The 25,715-nt window shown below is 32.3% G+C and overlaps 1 protein-coding gene across 1 annotated transcript; it reads right to left on the reverse strand.

The window, feature by feature from the left end:
• Positions 1–538: 538 nt before the first annotated feature.
• On the reverse strand, positions 539–25,406 carry LOC132729010 (valine--tRNA ligase-like; the record flags this gene model as incomplete). The annotated part of the gene is given in 24 exon segments (XM_060714739.1): positions 539–1,290; positions 4,201–4,350; positions 5,916–6,082; positions 6,559–6,673; positions 7,671–7,877; positions 8,761–8,916; positions 10,023–10,150; positions 10,865–10,940; positions 11,669–11,842; positions 12,459–12,584; positions 13,080–13,150; positions 14,259–14,455; positions 15,037–15,113; positions 17,571–17,652; positions 18,007–18,110; positions 18,559–18,683; positions 19,670–19,849; positions 20,483–20,711; positions 21,188–21,269; positions 21,745–21,909; positions 23,615–23,739; positions 24,349–24,449; positions 24,795–24,867; positions 25,228–25,406. Coding segments are annotated over 24 exon segments (3,158 nt in total), but the record flags the coding sequence as incomplete, so codon positions are not given.
• Positions 25,407–25,715: the final 309 nt, after the last annotated feature.

Raw genomic sequence — 25,715 nt, forward strand, 5'->3', positions numbered from 1 at the left:
ATATGAGTTAATTGTAAACTGTAGCATATAATATAAAATTCCTTCTATGAATTTCTCATACATAAAGGGTAAAGGAATTTGTGCAATAGTTCCATTAAAACCGATAGCATGAAAGCATATCATAAATGCAATGTACTCAAAAGGTCACAAGATACAGGGATTATCATGTCATCCTTAGATACAAGGATTATCATGTCATCCTTAGATACAAGGATTATCATGTCACCCTTAGATACAAGGATTATCATGTCATCCTTAGATACAAGGATTATCATGTCATCCTTAGATACAAGGATTATCATGTCATCCTTAGATACAGGGATTATCATGTCATCCTTAGATACAGGGATTATCATGTCATCCTTAGATACAGGGATTATCATGTCATCCTTAGATACAAGGATTATCATGTCATCCTTAGATACAAGGATTATCATGTCATCCTTAGATACAAGGATTATCAGGTCATCCTTAAATACAGGGATTATCATGTCACCCTTAGATACTGGGAATATCATGTCATCCTTAAATACAGGGATTATCATGTCACCCTTAGATACTGGGAATATCATGTCACCCTTAGATACAAGGATAACCATGTCCCCTTAGATACAAGGATTATCATGTCACCCTTGGATACAAGGAATACCATGTCACCCTTAGATTCAAGGAATACCATGTCACTTTTAGATACAAGGAATACCATGCCATCCTTGGATACAAGGATTATCATGTCACCCTTGGATCATGTCACACTTGAATACAAGGATAATCATGTCACCCTCAGAAATCATTTCTTGCTGAAGAGACTAAACTTAATTTTTTGTCTAAACTAACACAAATTATGAACACATGAGATGACAGTAAACATAAAATAAATTAATCACATGTATACATGAATTTACACCTTTTACCTTTATTTTTATAGAAAAACTTTAATTAACTTTTCAAACCTACACCTAGTTACTCAAACTTTCAATAGAAATAATCACTTTGTTACCTTTCCACATAATTCTTCCTTTTCAGAATTTCAACCTAAATCTCCCTTTCAGATTTAAAATAAAACTATTTTTTGGTTCAAAGAATTGTAAAATTTTGAAGGTAACACATTGATGATAAAAATCACTTGCAGTAACAATAACAAACATGTGTTATGTTTCCTTAGTTGAAATGTAAAAGCGGATTCAAAACGCAAGTTAATTTTCCTAAATGATCACATGGTTATTGCATCGTGCTTAGCATTTCCATAGCTTGACTTAACTTCTCTATTTCCTGTGTCAACTCTGATTTCTGAAATATAAAAGAAATACAATTTTTATTTAATAATTATCAAAAAAGTATATTTTTTCAGTTGGTCAATAGTCACATGGTCACGGTAAGGGCATATTAAGACCTTCAAGCTTTACTGATGGAGGGGGTAAGACCGCAAGTGCCCGTCCATGCATTATTTCAGGAAAAAATGGACACCCAAGTAGAACCACTGACCAGATTTACCATTGAGGGAGGGACACCACAGATGCCTAGTAATGTATTATTTCAGGAACAAGTGGGCACTGGAGTAGAACCACTGACCTTCTAACTAGAGGGATAGCTTTCCTCACTTAAAACAATCTGTTACCTTTCTGGCAGAAGAAAAATATATAATAAATATTAAAACATGACTCAAATAATGCATATAAAATGTCATTCTGCAAAAATAATAGCAGACATGCTGTCATATGATGTTGATAATATTGGTACAACTTTAACAACCACTATCAAAATTAGTCATTTAAAATGATGATTAAAATAAAGTTTTCCAAGATACCAGCATAGAAAATACAAAAAAATAAGCAACTAAATTCCATAAAACACAAAATAATATGATTTTATAGTGTTTAAAAAAAAATAAATTAAAATTCGTTCATGTTTTGTTTTTTTTTTTGCTGTGGCCTTGAGCATTTGAAAGAGTAAAGTGTTTGCAACACGTTTTAAACTAATAAACTGCTTCTAGTCACACAACGTGATCACTTAAAGTGATAGCTACCGTGTTTTATTGTCACATAAAGTATGACGATTCAATGCAATACGGCTTACTCCATGGACCGATTATAAACAACGGCACAGTAGACTCTAGATATCATCTCTAAATCAACTGATGTGCAACACTCAGGCTTTTAATTGTGCAGCTGATCAATTTAATTCACTTCCGTGCACATTCCTAATTTTTTTTTTTCTCTCTGATGAATGGAGATAAAGTTTTTAAAGCATTAGTGTCATACATGACACCTCGTTAAACTGTACATCGCTGTAACATACAGGCTGGGGTATTTTTTTCTTCTCATTTTAATTAAAGAGGCTGGCTCATAGATACATGAAATAAATTATTTTTAAAGCAAGATGCATGAACAGGAGTGAAAACTGTAAAAATCTGATATATAATGTAATGTGAAAATTATTGAAAGATCGTTAAACTTAAACTATATATGGCTGAAACACATTTAGGGTTTTATTCATTTAAGGAACTGGCTTGCAGGTGAATAGAAGTAAAATGTAAATTTAAATGTACATTATGCACAAGAAATCCTTTTTTCATTTCTTTGGAATGGTCAAACATGTTTACTAGTAATGTTTTAACAATGGATTTAGAGCATATTTAATTCTAAACAACTGAAGACAGTAGTGCTGAATGTGCAATAATGGTCATAAAGATAGCAAATTGTAAACAAAACAGTATTTTGACTTCCATACGAAATACTCATTCACTATAATTATACCGATTGAAAACGGAGAAAAGATGCAGAAGATAGTTCATGTATAAAGCAAATGAGTATTTTTTGGAAACTGTAACAAAATTTCGAAAATAATATGTCTTTGGGAAATAAAATTGATAGCATTTCAGCATAATGGGCCTTAAAGGATTAATGAAAAACTACAAATGTGTCAACAGGTCCCCTGCAGTCTACAGACAATCAGCATTACAGAGTGACAAACAAAGGCAAGTCTATATTCCATGATCACTAAGTAGTAGGGGGCATAAAGATATAACTATTAAACTGCAATGCTTGAAGAGTTATGAATACAATCCATCACAAATCAATAACAAAATTCTTTAAAGAAGCTAGCTTAAAGGTACATTATTAAAAATTGATAAAACATCACAAATAAAGATATGTATATTAAATTTAAAAAAAATAATTCCAGATTTTTTTTTTAAAGATCAATAAAAACAAATCATTACATACAGAACATCAAATAAATGATAAAATTATTAGAAGACATTAAAAAAATATTCTAGATAATAGTATTTTTTAAGATAAAATGAAATCTATTCACAGCAGGGAGTGGAGCATTGATTGAAAAAATAACAACAAAAAAATATTATATATACCGAACTTAAAAATTACTAAAAACATTCAATTGAGTACAATTCATTTTGTTTATGTGATTTTTACAACATGCAGCAAAACTGTAATTGTTCTTGTGTAACAGGAACTGACTTTGTACCAAGCACTAATTCACAAACAATAACTATGTCATTAAGGTTTGGTTATTGCAGATAAAAATAGTTATCTATTTTAGGCCCCAATTGTCTCTAAATTACATACTTTAAATTCTTTGCTCAAAACTTTTCTATAAGAAAATCCAAAATCTAACTTCTTAGTGACATCTGTTTCTTTTAGTAACACTTCTTTATAATAATAGTATCAAAGTTAAATTCTATCTGTTGTATCAAGGATCAAAGATACATTAATTTGCTTCTCTATTTCTAGTCAAAGGGAGACAATCATGACCGAGGCAAAAGTTATCTTTCTTTGAAATCAGGTATTATTCTTAGCATCATACTTTCAGTTAGATCTGAACTATTCTAAAATATGCAAAATATGCACAGAGCTTGAACATAAATAAAACACATTTTGATTTTCTTCAGGCATTGATATGGCTAATTTCTAGCTTTAATGATAGATGAAAACCTAGGTGATCTTCCGTGCATTCTGCCAGTGTAGAATAATCAACTTGCAAAGTGCTCCCTCACATGAATAAATGCTTAGTCCCAGATATAATTCCAACCCAAAGCAGCTCACCTTTATATTTCCACATCTTTATTTTTTTTAATATTCTCTTTACAACCAGAGTATATAAACTGTCTAAGTCTATGACCTTAACCACTTGGCCACAGACATATACTATCATAAAATGTTACAATATTTGTTTACAAACCTTTTCTGATTCTTTTTGTCTCACATCTTCAGGGACTTTTGTCTCATAGTCGGCCTTCGTCATTGAACTTTCTATCTTCTGTAGTTGACCAACTAGTCGCTCTTTCTTTCCTGTCAGTTTCTTCAACTCTTTATCTATATCTATAAAATCCTGCAGTAACAAAAAAAAACATTACTTTGGACATCTACAGTTCAGTTCACATTAAACTTCCCAACCTCATGCACAAATTGTGCACTATATCTGAACTAGAGGTGCACAACATGTGCACTTGGTATTTATGTATACGTATTCCCATATTTGTTCCTGGAACCAACCAGTACTAAGCAATTAAGTGTAAATTTTCTTGCTGAAGCTCAGGGTTTCAATGGCTTGCCCCTAAGGTTTGTTCCTATGCAACCAACAATCCTTAAATTACTAGTCTTACGCCTTAACAACTTGGCCACTGACAACTTCGATTGTAAAACTAAATACCCACTTTTCTTATGATAAGCTTTAGGAAAAAAAGTTAAAACACCAATTTCTTAGATTTTATCCGCCATTTCAAATAACCATGACCTATGAGTTTATAAAATATTTTTTTATATAAATTTCACTTTAAATTTAAATATATTTATGTCAGCTTCATTGTGATTATTGCCTGTTTGTTCTTAGGACCACTTTCAAGCACCTTTCTGGAAATAACTCAAACCAACAATTACTGGGTGGAGATGTAGACATAGGAATACAAGACCCACCGTCCACTGACCTTTGACATATTTACTTATAACCTACTGGCATGCGAGCAGTTCCCGTACAGAAGCAGTACCCGTATTTTTCATTTAAACGCTTGATTTTTACTTGCAATCTTCAAAAATTCATTTCAAATCAAGTAGATGCATAAAAGAGACAAAATCTAAGTGTCAGTTCGGCAGTACGTATAAAAGTCTCATTTTAAATCACTTTCACCTGTGCGTTGTCAAAACGTGACCTTGTTTTCTCTGGGGGATTCCGTCCTTGCGCGCATGCGCTAAAATACTTACACGTGAGGCCTGTTAAAGGGTTTTCCACTAATACCCCCTGTTTACAGATAAGTAGGCAATGTGATGAAAACATGTTTAATTATCAGAATTTTTATCAATATTATTATATTAAATAATTTTATGGCTTTGATGCGTAAAATATCATGCATTCAAGCATGCCATTGTATGAGAATGCGTTTGGGTAACAGTACCGGGTAATAGATACCAGCGTTTAGTCTACGCTCTATTTCCTGAATTACATCTATTTATCTCTAAGAAAATGGTCTGTTCAACAATTATAATTGAAAAATAGGTCCGATATAACAAAATTGTATAATTATAATGGGTTAAATTTTATGTACGGGAACTACTTCTCTTCATACAAAATAATGGATAATTTCTGTACCCCATATGAGGCCTCATAACTAAGGGTTATTCTATGTTTAGAACATGATGGAATTTCCATGATTTGTGTGACGAGCCGAATATTGATGTGTAACATTCAAATTTTGGTGAGTGAGCGTAATAAAAAATAATGTTTAAGTAACTACGATTTTTGTACGGGAACTGCTCGCATGCCAGTACCTTTAATCATAAAGTGTGTTTCACATTTCGCAGACACAGTCTGTACAGCACAACCAGTGGGCGAAGCCTCATTGACCTTCACAGAATAGACCACCCCTCCCCTGACCTTTGACATATCAACAAATAACCTACCTTTATCATAAAGTGTGTTTCACATTTAGCAGATACAGTCTGTACAGCACAACCAGTGGGCGGAGCTTCGTTGACCTTGACACAGCTCGACAGCGACAGTACCTGGATCATCTCTGTGTGGGTACGTACAAGGTTAGCTGTCTCCTCGTCCGAACACTTTACATATACTGTATATAAAAGATTAAATCAAGTCTATAAAATATTACATATACTGCTTATAATAAATTAAATCAAGTCTATACAACTTCTTGTTTCAAAGTTTATTCATTTAATTCTATGGTAACGATTTTAAAACCAGTTCAGCACAAATCATTTAGAAATATTCAACCTTAACAGATAGTGGAAGACCACTACTTGTCCTCTATGCTGACTTTACAAATCACAGTGGGTAATGATTTCCTTAACAATATCTAACCATTTGACATTCAGCTTTCAAAAAACTTAATAATGACTAATGATAACAGCCAAATTATGATTTTTCATAAATTATTATCAATTTTCTGACAATTACCATTTTGGGAATTTTTTAGGCATTTTTGCCAATAGAATGGATCTGTTTTCAAGTTCTGTTTAAAAACACTTAAAGCCATGATTCAGTCTGAAGTATATCACACAAAACCCAGTATCAAGAAAGATAACTCACACTCTGGTTTCATTTTATTGGTGATGTTATAGTCTCCCCTGACAGACCGTACAGATTTCACAATGCTCTGTATGAAATCCACTTCTTCCTCCAGTTTGTTATCTCTCCAAGGACACTGAAATATTTCACATTAGCCGTGTCACGAAAAAACCAACATAATGGGTTTGCGACCAGCATTGATCCAGACCAGTCTGCGCATCCGCGCAGTCTGATCAGGATCCATGCTGTTCGCTTACAAAGTCTATAACAAATAGTGAAACTGATAGCGAACATCATGGATCCTGATCAGACTGTGCGGATGCGCAGGCTGGTCTGGATCCGTGGTGGTCGCAAACCCACTATGTTGCTTTTGTCGTGACACGGCTCACATAATTTTAAAATAATAACTCTACAACCATGTGCATTCTATCTTATATCTATTTAATTCTAAGGAAAGACATAAAATTACCAGAACAATGCCGATAGGAAGCAGTTATTTTGTGAGATAAATTTGTAAAACACTGCAAGTTAGTTTTTGTCTGAGATTTATATTTAGATATTTTGGATGATAGTCAAACTTGTTTAATCATAAAATGATAATCAAAATGTTAACTGCATAATATTCAAATACTTTGTTATCATTCTGGTAAAACAAGACATTGTTAGGTTCTATGATAATTTGCATTTATTTTTGGGAATCATATAACCGAGCAACAGAATATTTAATGAAACTACTACCAGGAAAATTAAAAAAAAAATAACAACCAGGTTTCCTACCAATAAGACATAAGAGACAAAAAAAAAAAAAAATGGCCAAAATGATCAAATTACTAAATACCAGATAATATCACCCATGGTTTTTGAAGACAATCAGTCTATGAAACTTTTGTTGATATCCCTTATGAAACTAACTAGAACTAGAGCAATGTACATGTACATAAGTATCAACTATTTTGTCTACATGAGGAGTGTGTACTATATATGTATATAGATCTCCTATATCCATCTCACAGACCCATGCTCATGTTTTTGCCTAAAAGACAGGTATACTAATCTTTGGGATATATTATCAGATTATAAATAAATTGTTTTTTTTTTTAAATCATGATATTATCAAACAAGAAAAGACTTACATCTGAAGGTAGTGGGTATGGTGTGACACAGATACTCGGAGGGTCGGAGCTAGATCGCCGTGGTAACCGTTGATACAATTCTTCCGTAACAAATGGCATGAAGGGATGCAGCAGACGTAGACCTACATCTAGACATGTATATAACACGTCCTGACAAATTATCTTCGCCTCCTCATCAGAACCGTATATAATAGGCTTGATATTCTCCTACAAGATGTCAACAAAGATATTTAATTGAAATTCATACCTCAAAAAAATTTTCATAGATTTTATTTTCCAGACAGTTCCTATTAAAATGAGCATGGCGTGCAGAGTTTAGGCTCCTCTTTAAAAAGTTAAAAAGGGGCACAACTCCAAAAATACTGCTTTCAGAATTATGCCTCTTCAGTTTTGTCCAACAACTTCACCTTGTCATGATTACATTTAACAAGTTTTCCAAGTTCATGTTACATTTAACAGCATGACGACATAACAAAGACAATGCAGCAATCATAAAAGCTCGACTTTTTCTTTGAAACAAAAAGCAAAACTTTACCGGTCTAATATTAAATATCACATGCAATATTCAAAATTTGACTTTAAACAAAAAATAATATAATTAATTAAATAATTGCTTTTGGTATCATTTTTCAGACATTTAAGAAAGTTTCAAATAAACAAAGAAAATTCACAGGAACTGTATATTTATCAGAAAAATTCCACATTTGTTGTTACCCTGCAATAGTATCAAAAGTTAGTTCAGCCTACCCATAACATGCTTATGAACTTGTCCAGCTTCCATTTTTGGGACTGTCTATTATCAATATTAGGGATATCTAGATGAAATTTTAAAGTTGGTCAGCCAACAGTATAGAGCCTGGTTATACTGCACGTATTTGCAGACTGGGCTGGCTTTAGGGGTACAAGAGGCATTTATCAGAGTTAAATACCACGGTACCAGTCACAGAGTTTACCAGCCAACAGTATAGAGCCTGGTTGGATTGAACAGAAGTGCAGACTTGGCTGGCTTTATACTAGTGGTAAAGGGTTATTATCACATTTGGTTCCCACAGTGTAAGGGGTAAAAGAGACATTTATCAGTGTTACGTACCAGGTACCAGTCACAGAGTTCGTACAACCAAAAATTATAGCAGGCTGTTGTTGCTGTCGGAAAATCGTAGCTCTCAAAACCAACTTTACACGACTCTACTGTGTTACTCAACTTGCTCAATATCCATAACTCCATCTCATTCTCTTTACCACACAACTGTTATATAATAAAATCAAATAAAGTATTACATATATAATTATGATCACAATTAAAGTGCTTTGTATATTTGATAAAGCAAGGGCCATAACTCAGAAGATGCTTGCTTATCAAAGCTTATCAAAGCCTGGCACAGATGTTTTTATTACAAATGCAGACTGCCAGTTGACAAACGGATCTCATTTAACATAGCCTGTTTTTGTGGGCATTTGAAAGTAACATTTATTAACAAAGTGATATATTTTCATAGAATTACATGCACTTAAAACACACTAAATACAATTATTGGCTGACAATATCAGAACTCATAAAATAAAATTTGCTTATTACACAAACTAGTGTCATAAGTTAGTAACTTTTAGATCAAATATATTTGAACCACTTTAAGTCCGTTTTTCTAAACTAATCAATACTTTTGCGTTATGAGAAGACATGATCATAATAGTTGATAATCTGTTTGATTTGTTTTGTTTGTTTTTAAATCACATAAACACTATAATGGTCATATGGCAATTTTCCAGCTAAAGAAATCCTGTAACTCAATTTTTTTTATGGTTTTAAATCATAAATCTGATGCTCAAATGAAGATTTATCGACATTGTAAGTTTCAAAAAGCATTATTTGTAAAGATATTACTGAATTTACATTTCATGTAAATAAAGGGAGGTAATAAGAAATCTATATATTTGATATTAATGATTACTTATATAATTATACATTTGCAGTACATATTTAATATTTTCTTGGATGTTTGGAAATTGTTTTTGAAGAATAATTATATACATATATAATATTTCACTTAAGTGTTGTTACATCCTTAATTACAACATAAAGGATCTATAAGTGGCAGAGGAAGACCTCAGGTGCCCCTACATGCATCATAAATGAGCCACGTCACTACAAAACCAACATAATGGGTTTGCAACCAGCATGGATCAAGGATCCAGGCTGTTCGCTATCAGTTTCACTACTTGAATCCTGATCAGACTGTGCGGATGCGCAGACTGGTCTAGATCCATGCTGATCGCAAACGCATTATGTTGGTTTTGTCGTGACGTGGCTCAAATTATTTCAAGTACATTATAAATATAGAAATAGTAACCTACCTGGGCTGAAGGTTTGGGTTTGAAATCAGTTCCTAAGGCTGTGAGAGCAAATCTTGTTGCATTCCAGAGTTTGTTACAGAAAAACCTATATCCTTGTACACGTAGTACATCTAGATTTATGTCACGCCCTGTAACCATAGCAATATTATAATGATAATGTATTAATACATTTAAACAAATCTCTTACCATAATCACTGTATTACTGAATGGAAACAACTGAAACATTTATATTCATAATTAAACATTTATATTGATAACTCTTTAATGTGAAAGTAGAATTTTCTTTACAAAAAGAACTTTTTTACTCTTTTTCTTAACTTTTCAAGGTAACTTTAATTCTAATCTAGTCTGGATTTAAAACTTTGATAAAGGTACATTTTAACTTCTAAGGAATGATAACTTAAGTTTGATATCAAATTACTACTTATAAGTAACTTTTAAAACATGTTAGTTGAAAAATCATTTTTAAAGGAACTCCACCGAGGTCCAAAAGATTAAAAACATAAAATTAAAATTTCTACCATAGATCAACTGGGACACTTAAAACAGAGAGATATGCAAAGATAACAAAAAAATCTAAACGAAAATTATTTGAAAACCAAATTTTTGTGCCATTCTTTTAGTAAAAAGTGTTGCAATACTTTTAGAATTTGTGCTGTTTTTTTTTACAATTAGAATATATGTTCAGGAAATCGTGGTGAATGAGTAATCTAATATTTTGCACTCAAGTTATTGGGGTGGACCTACATTAAATGGAAAAATTCTTTTGAAATTTGTTTTCAAATCCTGTCATATTAATAAACCTCAGGTGAGTCCCTTTAAGGATTAAGGTATAATATACCTGTTGTGTATGAGATGAGGGCAAATCTGAGGGCATCTGTACCACACTCTGGTATACCATTTGGGTAATCTTGTTTCTATAATAATAAAATAGTAATCTTTAAAATATGTTGACTCATTTTTCATAATCAATTCAATAAATACCAGCTGAAAAGATATCCAATAGGAAAAGTTGTTTGAATAATTTATCTGTATCAAAACATACAGTTTGCATCAATATTTCAGATTTTAAGAGTTAACTTGAGCATACCTAATTTAACTTCAATGTAATGATAGCTTAAAAGATCATTAAAACAACCTTTGAATCTGCTTCCTGGATCTACTCAAGACTTTTGACATGTAAGAAAACATAGTTGTGAACCCAGTAAGGCTCAAACCCATAAAACACAATAAAAACATCAATCAAATTATTCAGTTTATGACAATTATTTTAACATCTTCAACATAATATATGAAATCTTCAATAATTATTTCTCGCAAATTATCTCTCAAGGAAAATAATCATAAAAACATACTTGAATACCAGTTTTTTTGGACAGATTTCTTCATAAAAATCTTAAGCCAAATGTATCTTTTCATAATGAACTTGTCCTGTTTTGAAAATGGAACTGTCCACCGTTATGTTTAGGGATTTTAATATCAAAATGCTAATATTGATCAACAAATTGTGTAAAGTCTTATAATACTTCAGGGATTTGTATACACTCACAATTATTGTCACAATCATTCACATGGCTCTATATAGATAGCACATACCCACAATTATTGTCACAAAAATTCACATGTGGAGGTAAAATAACCCTACCTGGCCATCTTTAGCCTTGGCAATTTCTTTCTCATCAAGATTTCCCTCTTGTAACCTCTGGTGTAAAAGGTCTAGAGATATTCCTGTTATTACATCTATAGGATCTATCACATTGCCTAGTGTTTTACTCATCTTTCTACCATGAGCATCTCTCACCATTGCATGAAGATATACCTGTAATTAATGAAGCTTTAAAGAAATACCTGTAATTATCTTTAAATGAAGATATACCTGTAATTACTGAAGCTATACCTGTAATTATCATTACAATAAGATATACCTGTAATTATCATTACATGAAGATATACCTGTAATTATCATTATATGAAGATATACCTGTAATTATCATTACATGAAGATATACCTGTAATTATCATTATATGAAGATATACCTGTAATTATCATTACATGAAGATATACCTGTAATTATCATAATGTGAAGATATACCTGTAATTATCATTATGTGAAGATATACATGTAATTATCATTTCAAGAAGATATACATCTAATTTTTATTATTACATGAAGATTTTCCTGTATTTATCATTACATCAGGATTTTTTCTTTTATTATCATTACATGAACATGTTCCTGTAATTATCATTGCATGTAAATATGCTTATAATTATCAATGCATGAGGATACACCTCTAATTATGATTGCTTTTATATAATGAAATGCATCAGACTTTAAAATGAAAACATCATGTTACTTTGTTGACAATTGAATTCTCATTTGCATTCTGTAAAAATTCCCTTACATTATATTATAAGAGTAATTTTGTCTTACCTCAGTAAAAGGTAAATCACCTAACAATGTTCTACCAAACATGACCATTCTAGCTACCCAGAAAAACAAGATGTCATGCCCAGTCTCCAGCAGTGACCCTGGATAAAACTTCTTCAAGTCTGGGGTCTGTAATAATATAGTATGTAAGTAATTGATAGAAACTTAATGGATAAACTGCTAAATTTACCACAAAATAAGTGATGTCCCTAAAACTGGAAATGGTGCTACTGTACTAACATAAAAGGACAATAAATCTGCAAGAAGTCACTCAAATTAAACATACATTATGCTTCCAACAGATTAAATTTATATCAATGTAATACAACAATAAGATTTTGTGAGAATTTTTCCTCGATAACTAACCAGTAATTACCAATTTCTCCAGCAGTAATTAACTACTAATCTCACATGATTTCTGAATCAGCAGTGAGAGAAGAGACAAAAGACCATTAGACTCATTGTCTGATATCGAATGACATAGAAAAACTATGCCTCATCTAAGGATTAAACCAGAAACCCCTAAAGAACTAATCAAATGTTTTCCCTATTGAGCTAAGTGTGCGGACCACTAGAATTATGATCAAGTTTTTATAATAAATGGATAATTCAACACTTATTTACCTCATCTGGCCATCCAAATATAGAGAACGGGAACAAAGCTGACGAGAACCAAGTGTCTAATACATCTGGGTCTGAAAAATATATAACCAAGTGTCTAATACATCTGGGTCTGAAAAATATATAACCAAGTGTCTAATACATCTGGGTCTGAAAAATATATAACCAAGTGTCTAATACATATGGGTCTGAAAAATATATAACCAAGTGTCTAATACATCTGGGCCTGAAAAATATATAACCAAGTGTCTAATACATCTGGGTCTGAAAAATATATAACCAAGTGTCTAATACATATGGGTCTGAAAAATATATAACCAAGTGTCTAATACATCTGGGTCTGAAAAATATATAACCAAGTGTCTAATACATCTGGGTCTGAAAAAAATATAACAAAGTGTCTAATACATCTGGGTCTGAAAAATATATAACCAAGTGTCTAATACATCTGGGTCTGAAAAATATATAACCAAGTGTCTAATACATCTGGGTCTGAAAAATACACAATGGTTACATTCATGGTTCAACCCCATTCAGGGACATGCCGTTGTTTCCTTGAGCAGGAAACATTACACTCATTGCTTAGTAATGGTTGGTTCTAGGAACAAATTACAGAGTGTGTCAATAAACTTATAGCTTTATAAACAATCAAACGTAAAATAAACAAGATGGGATTTTTGAGTGTGTCAATAAACTTATAGCTTTATAAACAATCAAACGTAAAATAAACAAGACGGGATTTTTGAGTGTGTCAATAAACTTATAGCTTTATAAACAATCAAATGTAAAATAAACAAGAAGCGGTTTATGTCACAAAAGCATATTTCTCCCACAACTAAGTATGGTACTCATCACTCCTGTGAAGTTTGTTTGAAATCCTGCCAGCAGTTTGACATGTGAAAGCCAGACAGAATTTTTCTATTTATAGCTCTGGCAGCAATAATTTATTTTGTGCCGGCGATATGCACAACTAGGTATGGGAGACATAATTCTGTATAAACAAATCAAAGTGAAACTTATTTCAGCAAGGCCGATACCTAAATATCTTTCCTAACACATCATCAAGAATTGCATATATCAAGTTTAAAACATTAAACAGTTTTCACAGGTCCTGATGTTTTTTCTTTTGTTTTAATTAATTAATATTATGTCAATTAATACCATTCCGCAAACAAACATTACCTTGTGTAAGTGTGATTTTATCTTTCGAGACGTTAAATTTTGTCGCAGCTTTATCTTTCGCCTCCTCTTCAGTGCGGGCACATATCCAATACTGTCCGTCCGTGTCTTTACCCGCCGGAATATTTGGATCATCTATAGTTGCAAAGTATGCCGGGATACGATGCCCCCACCATAGCTGACGTGATATACACCAATCCCTGTGAAAAAACAAATAATACAAGTAAGGTAAGTATGATAATATTCATTCTATCCATTGCGTGTTACCATTGGTCAACTTGTCAACTTTTTGTATCTACTATCTAACGATGGGTAAATATTGAAATACCATGTAATCTTAATCTTTTTAACTTGACATATAGACAAAAAAGTGTTTTTGGATGCAAGAAAACTTGTAATTCAAGAATTATTATGGAAACTTTTTACTCATGTTTTACTGGAATCAAGTGCTAGTTAAGAGAGTTATTGTTCCATTTGGTTAATTCACAGGGCATCTATTATGGCAGTGTAAAAATATGCAGAATTTTTCTTCTTCACATTTTTCTTACTAGATTATATCATATATTATACTCTTTTATTGGTCTTTAAAAAAGGCTCTTCTTCAAGGTAAACATTTAATATAGCAGTCTTTTTTTGAGACTATAAACTTGACATCTAAAGTTCAGCCAACATCTCCCTAAAACAGCAATCTTATCTCATCTCTAGAATTTGTAGCATCATATGAAATGGGTAACTGAATGTAATTTTTAATATTTGAACATTCATAATCATAAGAAATTACCTTGAATTTTCTAGCCAGTTAAACCAGGTCTTTTCATGCATTTCTGGTAAAATCTTCAATTGTTTATCTCTTACAAGCTGCAATACAACATAAAGTATGCATAATATAATATTAGTAAAATGCTGAGAGGATATACTGGAGCATATAGCCTGAATAAGATAAATATGACCAAAGGCGCTAGTTTGAGAGGGTTAAATTTATGTCAGTAAGGCTGTATTTTCCCACATCCTATTAACAAGTTGTATAACAAATTTTAATATTGCTAATTGTTATTGACGAGAAGTTCTTAACAAAATCCAAAAATATAATACTCGTGACTTGCAATCAAAAATTCAAAAGGAAATTCACTTCTCTTGTACTATCTCTTATAAGAAACTAGAAATGTGTCATCATGCCACGGATGCCCCCGCATGCAGCCAAAATTTCAGATGTTATAATATTTAGTTCCAAATTTGTTTGCACAAATTATTGTTTTCATTTTAAGTTCAAAGCCCTTAAAACTTTTCAATGTTAACACAAACCATTTCCATACAATGTTCAAGGCACTGAAATTATTCAGTCTTAACCTTTTGAAAATAGCATATTTCATATTTGTAGCCAAAATAATGGCTACATATATTTCCACAAAAGTATGAGTGCTGAAACTGAAAGTTCAAAATTTTTCCAATATTCAAGAAAGATAAGTTTGTCGAAAATCATTGAACCACGACCAAATTCAAACTTAAACTGCTTATTCCTAAGATGTATCTATATTATTTTCAGTGAAAGGGACATAACTCTGCCAAAAAAATCATCGAACCATGACCAAATTCCAACTTGACCTGCCCATTCCTTTGACATATTCATATGTCAAATTTGAGTTGAATATGTAACACTGTTGGGTAGATAATGAACAGAAACTGTAAATTTCATATTAATTTCAAAGTGAAAGGGGCATTAATCTGCCAAAAATCATTGAACAATGAACAAATTAGAACTGGGCCCGGGCATTCTAAAAACATATCCATATGTCAAATTTGAGTTGAATGTGTTGTACTGTTGAGGATATAATAAACAGAAACTGAAAATTTCATATTATTTTCAAAGTAAAAGGAGCATAACTCTGCCAAAAATCATCGAACCAAGACCAAATTCAAACTTAACCTGTATTTTCTCATGACATATCCATATGTCAAATTTGAGTTGAAAATGTTGTACCATTGGGGAGATAATGAACGGAAACTGAAAATTTCATATTATTTTTAAGTAAAAGGGGCATTACTCTGCCAAAAATCATCGAACCATGACAAAATTCGAACTTGACCTGTATTTTCTCATGACATATCCATATGTCAAATTTGAGTTGAATGTGTTGTACTGTTGTGGAGATAATGAACGGAAACTCAAAATTTCATATTATTTTCAAAGTAAAAGGGGCAAAACTCTGCCAAAAATCATCGAACCATGACCAAATTCGAACTTGACCTGTATTTTCTCATGACATATCAATATGTCAAATTTGAGTTGAATATTTTGTACCGTTGGGGAGATAATGAACGGAAACTGAAAATTTCATATTATTTTCAAAGTAAAAGGGGCATAACTCTACCAAAAATCATCTAACCATGACCAAATTCGAACTTGACCTGTATTGTTTCATGACATATCCATGTGTCAAATTTGAGTTGAATGTGTTGTACGGTTGGGGAGATAATGAACGGAAACTGAAAATTTCATATTATTTTCAAAGTAAAAGGGGCATAACTCTGCCAAAAATCATCGAACCATGACCAAATTCGAACTTGACCTGTATTTTCTCATGACATATCCATATGTCAAATTTGAGTTGAATATGTGCAACCGTTACTAAGATAATGAACGGAAACTGATGATGACGGAATGACTGAATGACGGAATGACGGAAGGACGGAATGACGGAAGGACGGAACAGGGTAACACTATATGCCCCGGCCATTACATGGCGGGGGCATAAAAACAACGCAATAATAACTTTTGTGCACACACATTGATACCATTCTACGATGTAGAAATACACTGTTATTTATGCACTCTTTTGTACTGTAAATACGGCATGGTATTCAAAGTGTTAAAGCTAATCAAAGTTCAAGAAATTTATTTGCAATATTATATATTTTCATCATAGCTGAGAGACCTTTATATTGGAAATAGCAGAAAAACCACTCGCCCATATGATTTCCACTTGGAGGTTGCAGGGTGTCCATTTGGCCCTTTAAATGACTCTTTCATCCTTCAAATTTCCAAAAGGCCTGATTATAACCCTGATTTTAACTGGAGAGTCAAATTCTATTAAAATCATGGGGATTTGACCATGTAGTCAGCAAAACTTAGTCAAAATGACCCTCAGGATTTCATGGCTAGTGAACACCCTGGGGTTGTGCCACCTGGCTCATTTCAGATGTACTTTCAATAAGATATTATTTCAAATAGCCTACAATCATGCTTTATGACCTTGTTTAAAATTGTGTATACACTTACACCAGAATAAAATCTTACATAACAATCTATAGATATACCTGAACAGCATCTGCCGACATATCTTTCATGTCAACATACCACTGGGGCTTCAACAATGGTTCTATCACATCTTTTGATCGACTGAAATATTTACCATAACTTTATTACATTTACATATAAAATCATATATAGATACACTAACAAAGATGGCCATACTTTTTTTACACCTGTCACCCTTGTATAAAAATCAGAACTGAAGACAACATTACCAAGGTATTTTTAGGATTTTAATTATTTACTTTTATTATTTGAAAAGATAACTGTATTGATTATGTAATCTTTATAAATTTATCTTTATCATCTGTAATATAAAATAGATAGTAAATTAACAATGTTTCCTACTTTCACAGTTTCTTACACAGACGCACAGTCAACGATTATTTTCAAAATCTAGTCACGTTAATGTTTCATAGAAAAGACTGGCGTACAATTTACCTGCAGATTGGTACAACCATAGGGTTATCTACAGTGTTTCTAAACAATTTCTTCTCTTTTAAAGCCTCCAATACAGCTTTCCTTGCCTCAAACCTCTTCATACCCTAAATACAAAAAGTAGTTCCCCACATTATAAAATAGTTCCTTACAGCCACGCTATCACTAAATAACAAGTTAAATTCTAGCACAATAAACCTTACAAAGAGGTTACTAGAACAACAGTGGGTACTAAAAATAGTGTAATAACTAATTAAAAATGGATAAAGTTGTTTTTCAAATAACATTCAACTACACAAAAAAAGAAAGAAATATTTTTCATCTTGTTTACATCTAACATAATATTTCTTTACATTATTAAGTATTACCTATCTAGCTGCATGTCCATTTCCAAAACGGAACATTACTTCCTGTCTTTAGAGCTTACACTATTGTTCATACAAATGTAAACAAACTTGCAAGAGTTTTTATTTTTACTATAACAAAACAAACAAAAATCTAGATTAAAACAATGCGGCATCCCCTAAAAAACAATCTTGAAGAATGTATACTCACAGAAAATTTGCCACAGTCTGATGTAATGAAACCTTTATCATCTATGATGGTAAGTAGAGGTAGTTTATGACGTTGACCAACTTCGTAATCATTGTGATCATGAGCAGGTGTTATCTTTACAGCACCTGCAACATTCAAACTTTTTCTTCAATACCCAAGTATTACTTTGAACTTTTGAATTAATCTTCACCTTTTCAATAATTCTAAAATTAATGTTGTTTTTATTTCTTTAATGTCAGGAAGCTATCAAGCTAGCTTACGAAAGTGGTTCTGAGGTCTTCCTCCACCATTAAAGCCTTATGACCTAACCTGTGTTGGCCAGACGTAAAACCCTTTGGCATACAAATACAAATCAGGGGTTGATCTCAAGACTGTTGAAATTTCTTCTTTAATTTATATAAGTTACAGCAGTTTTGCAGTACACCCTAGATATAGACATAAGACTGAAAACCACCGAGTCATGTAATCTGTTTCCTGACTCAGTAGGTGAATAGTTATGGAAAATGTGCACTCATAGGAAACAAGACATGGAAATTATTGAAATCTCAATTCCTGCAAAATACATTTTAAACATGTGAGTAAAACAAAAGAGACAATAATAACTGGGGACAGGTTTAGGAGCATCAATGCAACATGTTAGGCAGTTTGTCTGCCTGGTTACAACACAGTTTTTAACACATTATAAGTCATATCTCGACAGCTGGTGTCCTGGGTAACTAACCAGTCAATACCAGTCTCTGCAAATGACCAATTAGATGTTCTTAGGAAGCAAATTTCAAGGAATTCTATACCATCATTAAATCATCCAGGTGATATTTAAGCCGCGTCATGACAAAACCAACATAGTGAGTTTGTGACCGGCATGAATCCAGACCAGCCTGCGCAGTCTGATCAGGATCCATGCTGTTCGCTTACCAGCTCTATTACAAGTGGAGAAACTGACAGCGAACAGCATGGATCCTGATCAGACTGCGCGGATGCGCAGGCTGGTCTGGATCCATGCTGGTCGCAAACGCACTATGTTGGTTTTGTTGTGACGGGGCTCATTTATATAATTATGTTTCCTATGTAGTTCAAACATATTTCAAATAATCATATTAAATTTGAATACCTGTTCCAAAGCCCATTTCTACAAACTCATCAGCAACGATTGGAATTTTCCTGTCCAACAGCGGGTGCTGCACAAACTTCCCGTGCATGTGTTTATATCTATCATCATCAGGGTGTACGGCTACAGCCGTGTCACCTAACATCGTTTCAATACGTGTTGTAGCTACTACAATCTCCTCACCTATATATATGTCAAATATTTGTTACCTCACAATTAATGTTGAATTTGTAGCTGTTACACGCTAAATAATACAACAAGGCCTGATAGATCAATTTTATTATGAGACCATGTAAGAGTACAGATCAGTGAATTCATCTCAAGTGTATAAAGCTCTATATCTGCTGAAAAAATACTGGATGAATTTTGAAGAGTACTTTCAAACATACCAGAATGATATAAATATGCTTTTTTATCTACTTAAGCGTGAATGGTGCATGCATAAAATCATCAATAAATGGTAAAACCCATACTAAAAATAACGGTAGAATATTTTGTTCCGGAACATTTTATTCTTTTATTCTATTTATGTTCAATATTCAAGTGTATTAAGTAGCAGAGACATTCTGTCTTAAAACTGTTTCAAGAATTAAGCATATAATTAATGACACAAAATAATTTACTGTCATTAGCTTCTAACCAATGAGATCATTTCAATTTAAAATAAAAGTACAGTTTACTTCCAATAAACAATTCAAATCAAATATCTTTTTTATAGTACACACAATATGTGTCAAATCTTGGTACTAAATTTGGCATAAATGAAACACAAAGTCAGGATAATAGATCAGATTCAGTATAAAACACAAAACTTACCTGAATCAACTACTGGATAGGCAAATGAGATAAGAACTCCAAACTCGATTTTCTCCGTGTATCCCGGTACAGGTAACAATGTACGTCCGGTCAGTTCTTTCTTGTCTACCTCTATATCGGAGATCGCAGAGTTTAACGTACACGACCAATTCACAAGTCTTACGCTACGGTATATCAATCCTTTCTCATGAAGTCTGACAAATGCCTCGGTTACAGCTCGGCATAATTTCTGTGTGATAGACATTTAATAAATACCAAATTACCATTGCATTTAGTGCAATACAATAATTGAATATTCAAATTGGGCTTTTCAGATGAAAACAATGTTAAGCATACAACCTAAGACTTTCAAATTATGGATAAATCAAGATAATGGTAATTTAGTGATGTTTTTTCTTTTCTTTTCTCTCTCTACTACCAATCTCAAAACATCCACAAATAAATATTCCTTTACAAATATGGCACAAACTACTTATTAGGTCTACACAAAACGTAACAGTTTAAGATCTAGTAACACATATAGGTATTTATATTATTTTTGATACATTACAATAAAAGTGAGGTAATTCTTTACTATTTTGTACATAAAAGGGAGGTAATTTTTACTATTCAGTACATAAAAGGGAGGTAATTTTTATTTCAGTACATAAAAGGGAGGTAACTTATATTACTTTAGCAATGAATAGGAGATAACTTTATACTAACTGGATCCATGGTAAAACATGCTCTATCCCAATCATAGGATCCTCCCAGTCTCTTCAACTGATGGTAAATTCTGTCACCCTTTCTGATGAAGAAATATTATTTTACATTTTACACATTTATTTTTCTACTGAATTACAAAAACAATTTACCGTTGTATGTATCAAAATAAACAATTTGCATGAACAAAAGCTGTTAAGGCCTTGGACAGTAACCTCATATTATGCCCTCAAATAAGTTTCAACCAAATCCCTTCAGTAGTCCTTGAGATACCAGCTTGCATTGTCAATGTAAAGTAGTAATTGCAAATAATTTTCATATATTTACTGCTCCCATAACCTTAAAACTGGTTGCATAGCAATAGATCTACAACATGTTACCTCATTTTGCTATGGTGATTGTTCATTCTCAGTATACCATGAAATAATCTTTGATTTGAGACTCTAAAAGCCTAAGCTTACCATTATTGTTTTCTATGCAAAATTTGAATTCTTAATCAAGAATTTTTCAGCTGAATAATAATGTTTAAATAAAGAGTATATAAAAATTAAGAAACTTACTCATTTTTCCATTTCCAGACCTCATTTACAAACTGCTCTCTACCAAGATCATGCCTGGTAAGTTTTCTTTCTTTCCACAACTTCTTCTCTACCACAACTTGTGTGGCAATACCTGCATGGTCACAGCCTGGGTTCCACAATGATACCTTACCATTCATGCGGTGCCTGTAAATAAAATATAGGCTTGAAATCAAAGATTGAAAATTCCATTTATCCGCTCGTATTTAAGAGTAGACATAGATGCAGGATGTGTACAAAATCTGCACATGAAAATTTGCCGATGTAATTGAAAGCTAGAATTCTCAAAATCACATTGTTTACATTTAACAATGGAAAACCGGAAACAAAGCTTGTGTTTTAGGTTATGTATAATTTGTGCACTTTATAAAGCACTGAATGCATAGTTGATTGGATATGTGCCTGACATGTAGGACGAGTGGCTCTGAAAAGAATTTCGATCCCTGGAAAAATTTAGATGATATCTTTAGTTCAATTATGCCGACACAGTGTTTTATGGTCTCGGTATTTCTGGAACCTAACCCAATTATGATCTGGATTCAGTATTTTAACAGGGTCTCTCACCCTCTTCAAAATATGGAAATCATATTATATGCACAGTCATACTTTTGAACTTGAAAGAAAAAGAATACCTAGATAAAATAAAGATTTAACTCAATACAGGATTGGAGCAGTACCTCTAGACACTGGCAGAAATCATGAGCACAAAAAAGACAAATATCTTTTCTTTTTTTTCTTGCCGATTCTTACATTTTTCATTCATTATCTTATATAAATCGGTGTTTAGATGAATTAGACCTTTAAAAGTTATTTTGTTGGTTGAAAAGGCAAGATTTTGGTTTTTAATCATTCAAGCACCTTGTCTGGTATATACCTAAAAACGGTATTTAGTGTGGTGCTCAAATCCTTTTTTCAGTCTTACACATGAAATCATATTTATATATTTATTACACATGATATAAATTTAATAATGCACGACTGAAAAATTAATATCATATAAAAATGATTTTAGTGGATATTACTCCGATACTAACATAGAATAAAAGGTAGACCATGGGTAATGGGCACCATAAGGAACTGTAAAATTGACAACATAGGACAGTTATATGTCTTCAAGGTCACCTGTATGCAAAATTTAAATAAAATTTACCGTGTGGTTTATGAGTTATGGATATATTTCTGAACTAAGACTTTGCCATTAGAAGGGCTTATTTTCAGAAATGAGGAAACTGTAAATAATCTGTAATATCATCATTATAAAAAATGTTTTTCTATTGCTCATTGTTAAGAAACAAATAACAACATTCAGGTAACACATTACACAAGCAAAATGTTTGTTTCTAAACAAAATGTTCTTAATACGTATAATAATGTTACCCTACCCCACCCACTTTTAACACTAATTTTACCATTTCCCTATCTAAAATGCCTTATTCAAAATATCCCTAAAATTTATCGAAATGAGGGTCTGTTTTCAAAGTTTGCCTAAATTTTCTCAAGGTATATTAGTTGATCATGCGAAATATAAAATACTTTTACCGTGTAGTTTTTATTTTATCGAACTTTGAAAATATCTGGTATCATATTTGCTATAAATTTTGGCATTATTTAGCAAAAAAAATACCTAAAATAATTATATAATTTAAATCAAACTTTTTTTCTTCCATAAGGGATCAGAGAGATACATAAATAATGTTAAAAAGAAAAAAAGAAAGAAAAAAAAATTGCCCCTTCTGGGGATTGAACCCACGCCCCTCAATTTCAATGTAGTTTACAAGCGATTCTAGCCTATTTGAATACTCTTCAAAGTGGAGGTAATGCATTACCCATGGTCTACCTTAAGATAATTTACCATCTAGTGAGGCAGTCTTCTACAGCATTTGTAAGGGCGTGACCAAGATGTAGGGAACCGGTCACATTCGGGGGAGGTATCACCATCATAAACATCCCTCTCTTCTCTGTATCCATCTGGGCATCCTTTAATGTTCAAAATAACTTACAATAAATACTATAGTTTGAAGAATGAGCATTGTTAAGTGTATAATTAGAAGTCAATTCTTTGAGAGCTATTTTAAAGCTATTTAATTCTACAGTGCTGGCTTATTTGATCCATTTAGACATTCTAAGGTTATAATGGTAATATACAAGCTTTGTACTTTAAGAATAATTTTCATAATACATGTACGCATGTACTCGAGTAGAGCCACTGAACTACAGAATTACCCCCCCCCCTCACCTTCCCTGCTTTTCTGTCCAGTCCTGGAAGAGTTACAATTGATACTCTGGGGATCTAACAATAATAAAGTCAGAGAGGGGTATCATACATGTATTGGAGGTCAACAATCTTAACATTAAGGCACGAGAGAGAGCAGTCCAGCAAGTATATTATTCCAGTAAATTACTTAAATAAACTAAAGATGTATTATAAACTAGTAAATGAACATGCTTTAAGTCTTCTCAAACTTGTTTTTCCTGCTATATTACTAATATATACATATAGATATTTCTTAAAAAATAAACATTTTTCCAAATTTCATTACTTTTAACAAAGAAATAATAGATAACGACGTGTAATCCAGTACATACATTGTACTCTGGTTTAAAGAATCCTTCCTTCATCCACCAGTCATACCATGCTGCCTCTACGTATGCTGGACTATATCCCTCTGGCATGGCACACTGAGTATCTATCAATATATAAACAAGTAAACTTATATAGACTGTATGTAACAAGACAGAAGGTGTTCAGAAATAATGTAGATTTTGTTTTAATGTTACATGTGTTCCTGTAGTATTCAAAAAACATCTGTTAAAATAACCAATCTAAGTTAAAAATAGAAGAGCCATCATGCATAATATTTCATGTTATTCATAACTGTATGATTGTAAATAATAATGTACATTTTAAGAGGCTCACAGGGTAGATTGCGGTTGTTGCAACTGTCTAGCCTCTTTACATAAAGACTTTATTATAATCATTATAATCATCATCATAATCATCATCCTTTCATAATTTACATTGTTAAAATTACCTTTCTTTTCCCCCTTAGCAGTTGGTACATCATATGTTACTACAGTCTTCTCTTCCTTTTTAACTTTCTTTTTCTGCAATGAAAACATTTTACAAGTCTTTTATGTACTGTATGCATGTGTCACAATTTTTTTAAACCATTATGATAATATTGACAATATACAAATGTACAGTAGAATTTACAATTGAGGTTTTGAACTTTAATTCATAAACTAGTTGGTAAGGGAGAGAATAGTCTGACTACCCAATCAAAGTGGTACGTCTTAACATGATTTAATGAAAATTATCAATTTAATTTCGATCAGCTTTTAATTTGTCACCAATATAAGACCGGACACCTTATCTAGTTAGAATATCGTTTGTCCCATGTCCTACTTGAAAAAATGTGAAATGAAATAATATAAACTGATAAATTTCTATTTCATTTGACAAACCTCAGAATCTGGTTTATTCTTTTTCTGAGCATCTTCTTCCGCTTTCTTTGCCTTTTTAGCTTCAAACTTTGCTAGTTTTTCCAGCCTCTTCTTTTCCTTCTGCAATTCTTTTTCACTTTTCACTTTATGCAAGCCACCTTCCCCATCTGCACCTCCCTGGCCCTCCAACTTCTCCGACGTCTGATCTGACATTTTGAATCAACCAAATAACACAAAAGTATGGATCAATACAATACTGACGAAAGATTAAAGAAGAATTGTTTATATATTGGTGAAACAGTTGTTATCTCTTTCAACCGAATCTGCATGGATTGCATGAGACAGAGGTCAGCATCTGACCCGGAAGAAGTTAATCGAATGAAATGAAATACGAAATGAACTTCATTTTACGAAATGAAATTACGATTCAAGCAAAAAAGTCAATGAGCAAAATAGAGTTTAGGTATTTTATATCTAAATATGTTAGAAACTTTCAAAGATAAGCTCAG

Source organism: Ruditapes philippinarum, unplaced genomic scaffold (genome assembly GCF_026571515.1).
Source record: "Ruditapes philippinarum isolate M1 unplaced genomic scaffold, ASM2657151v2 ctg13206_1_1_1_1, whole genome shotgun sequence".
NCBI classification, from domain to species: Eukaryota; Metazoa; Mollusca; class Bivalvia; order Venerida; family Veneridae; genus Ruditapes; species Ruditapes philippinarum.